Genomic DNA, 4,886 nt, shown 5'->3' on the forward strand with positions numbered 1-4,886 from the left:
AATGCCCTCTACTGTAACTCTAAGCTAGCAAACATCTTCCATAGCCAAGAACTGGCTAAGAGACTTCAAGGCAAGTATTGATTTTCATGTCTTCTTAATTTCTGTTGAATTCGTAACCTCACATGTGCATACGTACATTTAGTTTGCAAAGGTCAGTCAGAAAAGTTCCAAGATTCTAAAAAGAATTAACTTTTTTAATTGAAATGTTTTAAGCTGCATCCTTCGAAGCTACTTCTTGTGGGCCTAAGCATGGATTCCCCAGGTCAAACTTTTGAGACAAGTGTACTCTGCCACAGCAGTTTCAGGCTTCTAAATCCTCCTTCCACAGAACTCTCCTTTGGTTTTAGGTCACTTTTAGGTCTTTTTAAAATTTGCAAGTAGCCAGGTTGGGACTGTAAGGAAGATGGCCCATGCAACTCAGTCTTTACTCTTCAAAAAGTCCATTGGTGAATAACAAGAGGAAAGGCCTTAATGCTGTTTCTTTAGTTCTCCAGTGGTTAGAGAATACAGATGGATGTAAACCAGTGGGCATTATCTGTTCATTGGTTTTGAACTTGATATGCATGTGATCATGCATGTAAAAGAATGATAACAGAATCGCCTTTCCCACAATGATAGACTTCTTGCCTTCTGCCACTGAGTTTAAGGTCATACTGATGAATTCAGAATTCCTCACATGTAACAGTTCTCTGCACATCCCTCTCTATGGCCTAGTTTCTTTTGGTCTGTTTCTATTCAAGAGTGAGGATGTGGTGGCTCCTGTTACATCTCTTCACTTTATCAAGATGTCCTTAACCCATCTATAAAATTTCTTGTAATAAATGGTGACTCAGAGGTGCTGCACCACTAATACACTGTTGGTTAGGCTTACCAGGCATCATCCCAGCTACCAGGAAATGGGCTCATGACCTTTCTACAGTTCAGAGTCATCTGAACCTTGGAAACACTTATTCTGGAATCGTTTTGCTTAGACAATGTTCTCTAGTATGACAGATGTTCTTTGACCCAATAATGACAGTTTAAATTTTTGGTGGGCTCCTCCCTCCTCCTGGGCAGTTGTCTGGCTTGCAATCAGGCACATAAGAACTCATCTGGGTGATTTGGACTTGAAATCTTGACAGGAGGCATCACCTGATATCTGGTAATATTCTCCTTGGTTTTGAAAGGACATCACTTCTCACTAGTGAGTTATAACTCTTTTGAATCAAACCAGTGGTAAATGGTTGTTCAATAAATTTATAGAAAATCAGCTCTTGGAAGTCTTGTCTGGTGGATTACAGCTGTATTGAAGCTGATGGTTGACCATACCATCTGCAGGGTCATATTATGTCTGAATGTGGTGAGCATGAGCTAACTATCCATCAAAAATATTATTTCAGCATGATTGCAAGCATATACTTGTCACTTCTGGTAATTTTCAGACCCACCTTCATATTGGCTTAATTTTTTTTGTTTTTGTTTTTTATACTATGTGATTTATTTTCTGTTGTGCTGTGGTAGGAACAGTACACTGTAGACCTATGTGTACTTATTGTTGTTATTCAACTTTTCAGGCACAGGAACAGGAGTATTTGTTTTGTGTCCTGGCTTTGTGTACACTGGGCTCATGAGATACAGTGCCCACCAGTTCAATTGGTTCAAAAAACTGTGCTTTGCTCCTATTGTTTTCCTGTTTATGAGGACACCTAAGCAGGTAAGAAAACACCTAAAGAATAAAGATTTAGGTTGAACAAAGTACAGTTGATATAGCTAATAGAAGATTTTCACTGCTTGCAAAGGTACTCCATTATGATTAAATACATATTGCTAGAGGTACTTGAGTTATGTTTTAGCTGAATGATTCATGTTCTGGCTCTCAAACTATTAGACACATTTTACTATTGCAATTTATGGGTCTAACTTAGACACCATACTTATAATTATTGTGATAACTTTTCTTAACAGGGAGCCCAGACTACCATCCACTGTGCTGTATCAGAGGAATTGGATGGTGTGGAATGGGGATTCTTACGTGAGTGCAAAGTTGATAAATTGGAAGCAGTTGCAGAAGATCCTGACACTGCTGCCAAACTATGGGATGTGTCTATGGCTCTTGTTGGGGAGGGAGGCTCTGGATCAGCAGCCCTGGAAGATGATAATGGCTTTGTTGAAGGGCAAGATGCAGAAGCAGTAATGGTGGAGGAAGAGGCCGTTTTGGTGGAAGATATTCAAGTGGAAGAAACCGCAGTATTGAAAGCAAGCCCCCAGGAGGAAGAGAAGGGTCCAGCTGAAGATGAAGAACAAATGTTAAGAGAAGAAACGGAGTCACCTGATGCAGAACTAGAGACTCTAGAGAAAGAAGGAAGTGATGAAGAAGAAGGAGAACTACTTGATGAGGATTTTGTCAACAGTGACAAGGAGAAGCTGCTGGAACAAAAAAAGTCAGATGAAGTAAAGTTAATGAAGTGAGGGTGAAATAAATATACCATCCATACGAGGACAGTAGCACTTGACATGCATACGTAGTCACAAACAAGTAGAAATTATGAATCTAGGAACTGTATATGCATTCAGATATAATCAACCGCAGATCTGCTTGTAAGCCAAATCAGATTCATAACAAGTTTGAAATATGTACAATTAAATTTGGCTAAGCAGTGGAAAGTTGGCTGTGTAACACTTGTGATTTTGCAATAGTAAATTTATAGATATTCTAAGGTTTGCTCTATTTTGTGAAAGCAAAGGCATATAAACGCTGTAAATAATTAAATGCTTAAATGAGTCGTCCTGCAAAGTATTGCCAAACTCAGGAAAGGCCTTGAGTCTGCTTATGTGGTGTTACTTCTGTATTGTGGTTGTTTGTTATCATAGTCATAACAGGGTAATGGTACCTGCGTTTGCTTACATGTGTTGTGTTTATGTGTTGTACAAATATGTTGTCTGGTTTTCTTAGACTTGCTCTAATGAAAATTTTGAAGATTAAATGCCGTTAAATGTTGCTATATCAGCTATTCAAGCATTTTAGATTTAAACTCTTGGCCAGTATAGACTCAGACATTATCCAAAAGACATATCCAGGACTAGGATGAGGAAGAATTCAGTATCCAATTGTATTTTCTTATATTTTTTTAGTTTTTTTTTAAATAAAGCTTGTATTATTAAAAATATATACTGACTGGGAAATCAGTCATTATAATTTTGATTTAACAAGTTTATCTATATTAACAGTGTTTCTGCATCTGATGATCTAAAATAGTTGCAAGAACAGTAAGTCATTATTCAAGATTACATTAATGGGTAGAAAGTGTTTTTAGCTATTTTTAAACTTCAGAAGTAGACACGAAAAGAATGACTTGCTCAAAGATCCTCCTACACCCGAACCAGTTTATCTCCTTTTTTCTTTATTACTGAATTTGAATAACATTAACTTAGAAATGGGTTTTGCTATTCTTGTCTCTATAGGTAGATTCATAGAAGTACGTCATGATTAACAAGAAATACTTAAAAGATATAACCTGCATTCACTCTTAACATTTGTTGTTGTCAACAGCTTTTGTAGAGAAAATCTCTCTGAAAGATTTTACAATTTTGCATTACTTAACTTGAGATAGTTTGCTTCCTAAAATCCATATCAGGGATTCCATAATATAGAACAGATATTTATATACATATATATATATAAACATATATATAGGTCCACTGTATGCAATATATATTATATAGACCCATTGCACCTTTTGGGAAGAAAATGCTTGTCAAGTACAAGTAATTTTCTTGTTAGAAAATTTTCTATGATATATTGATATGATTCTTTTTCATTTGGATAAGATACTGAAAATGTTTCACTTTAAGCTTCAGTTACCATATGAGCTATACTTTCATTGTAATGATATGGATTTTTGTCAATCATTCATAGTTTTGAATTAATAAATATTTAAATCTAAGATTATTTTACTGTCCTAGTTTGCAAGTTTTTAAGTTATTGGTCTGCTTAATATTTTTTTTATATCATCAATTTTATCAACATATCTCTCAGCGGTAGAAGGTAGAATTCCTTAGGCTAATATAATTTTTCCCATTTTTAATTTTCAATTGGTTCTGTATTGTAAACAAGAATATTTCCAAAACTGTTTTCCAAATGGTAATATAAGAAAGAAACTGTTTTGCTTTAACAATCCCAAGTTCCACCCAATCCCATGCCGTGGAGGGGCTAAGGAAACGGAGACTGAAATCCAATGTTGGGGATTGTACATACCTTTAGGCCTGTTAAATCAGGCAGGCATGGTCAGCAGGCACATCAGCATGCAAATGTAAAGGTGACGTAACAGGCGAGGAAACAACAAGGAAACTACTTGTTTACGAGTAGTTAGTCCGCCCGTGATATCAGCTCTTTAAGCCTCAGCCCTCTACTCACCTACTTTTGCACGGTCTCCTCTTTTTCCCCTTTCCCTTTCTTCTCTTCTCCAACTCCCAATAGTTCCTTCCTAAAGTGTAAGAGCCGTGTTGAAAGGACGAAAGGTTGACTTGTGTCATGAACGTCCTAGGGGAGCCATGGACACGGTATTCCCCTTTCTAGTTGTCTAATCTTTACCGGTTGAGGGAACCCTGGGGTGTTGGACCATTTCTCTCCCCAACGTACTCCAGGCTTACCATGGCCAGATTTTGTACCTTTACCAACTAACCCCATTGATTTTAAATCCCCTGGTTCCCAGACCCCAGGCTCTCCTTTGACCACGACTCTAAACACTACTACTACCCCTTCCTCAATGTCTGCTGTCACCCACCCATGTCATTATTCAACCTTCAGAAAACTCCTCCTCCCCAACATCCTCTACTTCGTGTCCACCCCTACAACCTTCATCTACTACCCCCTCCTCCTTTATTACTACTCTGTAGCCTCCGTCTCC

At 37.6% G+C, this 4,886-nt stretch overlaps 1 protein-coding gene across 1 annotated transcript in view; it reads left to right on the forward strand.

Moving 5' to 3' along the window:
- Positions 1-3,923, forward strand: part of LOC125027028 (retinol dehydrogenase 11-like) — an 8,014-nt gene extending 4,091 nt beyond the window's left edge. The window contains exons 4-6 of the mRNA XM_047615665.1: positions 1-70; positions 1,554-1,693; positions 1,945-3,923. The exon at positions 1-70 is cut by the window's left edge and continues 94 nt beyond it. Of these exons, the coding sequence (XP_047471621.1) occupies positions 1-70; positions 1,554-1,693; positions 1,945-2,448 (714 nt within the window). The 3' untranslated portion in view covers positions 2,449-3,923. The remainder of the gene's footprint in view (positions 71-1,553; positions 1,694-1,944) is intronic.
- The last annotated feature ends 963 nt before the right edge of the window (positions 3,924-4,886 follow it).

The sequence above is a fragment of the Penaeus chinensis genome, chromosome 1, assembly GCF_019202785.1.
Source record: "Penaeus chinensis breed Huanghai No. 1 chromosome 1, ASM1920278v2, whole genome shotgun sequence".
Taxonomy (NCBI): Eukaryota; Metazoa; Arthropoda; class Malacostraca; order Decapoda; family Penaeidae; genus Penaeus; species Penaeus chinensis.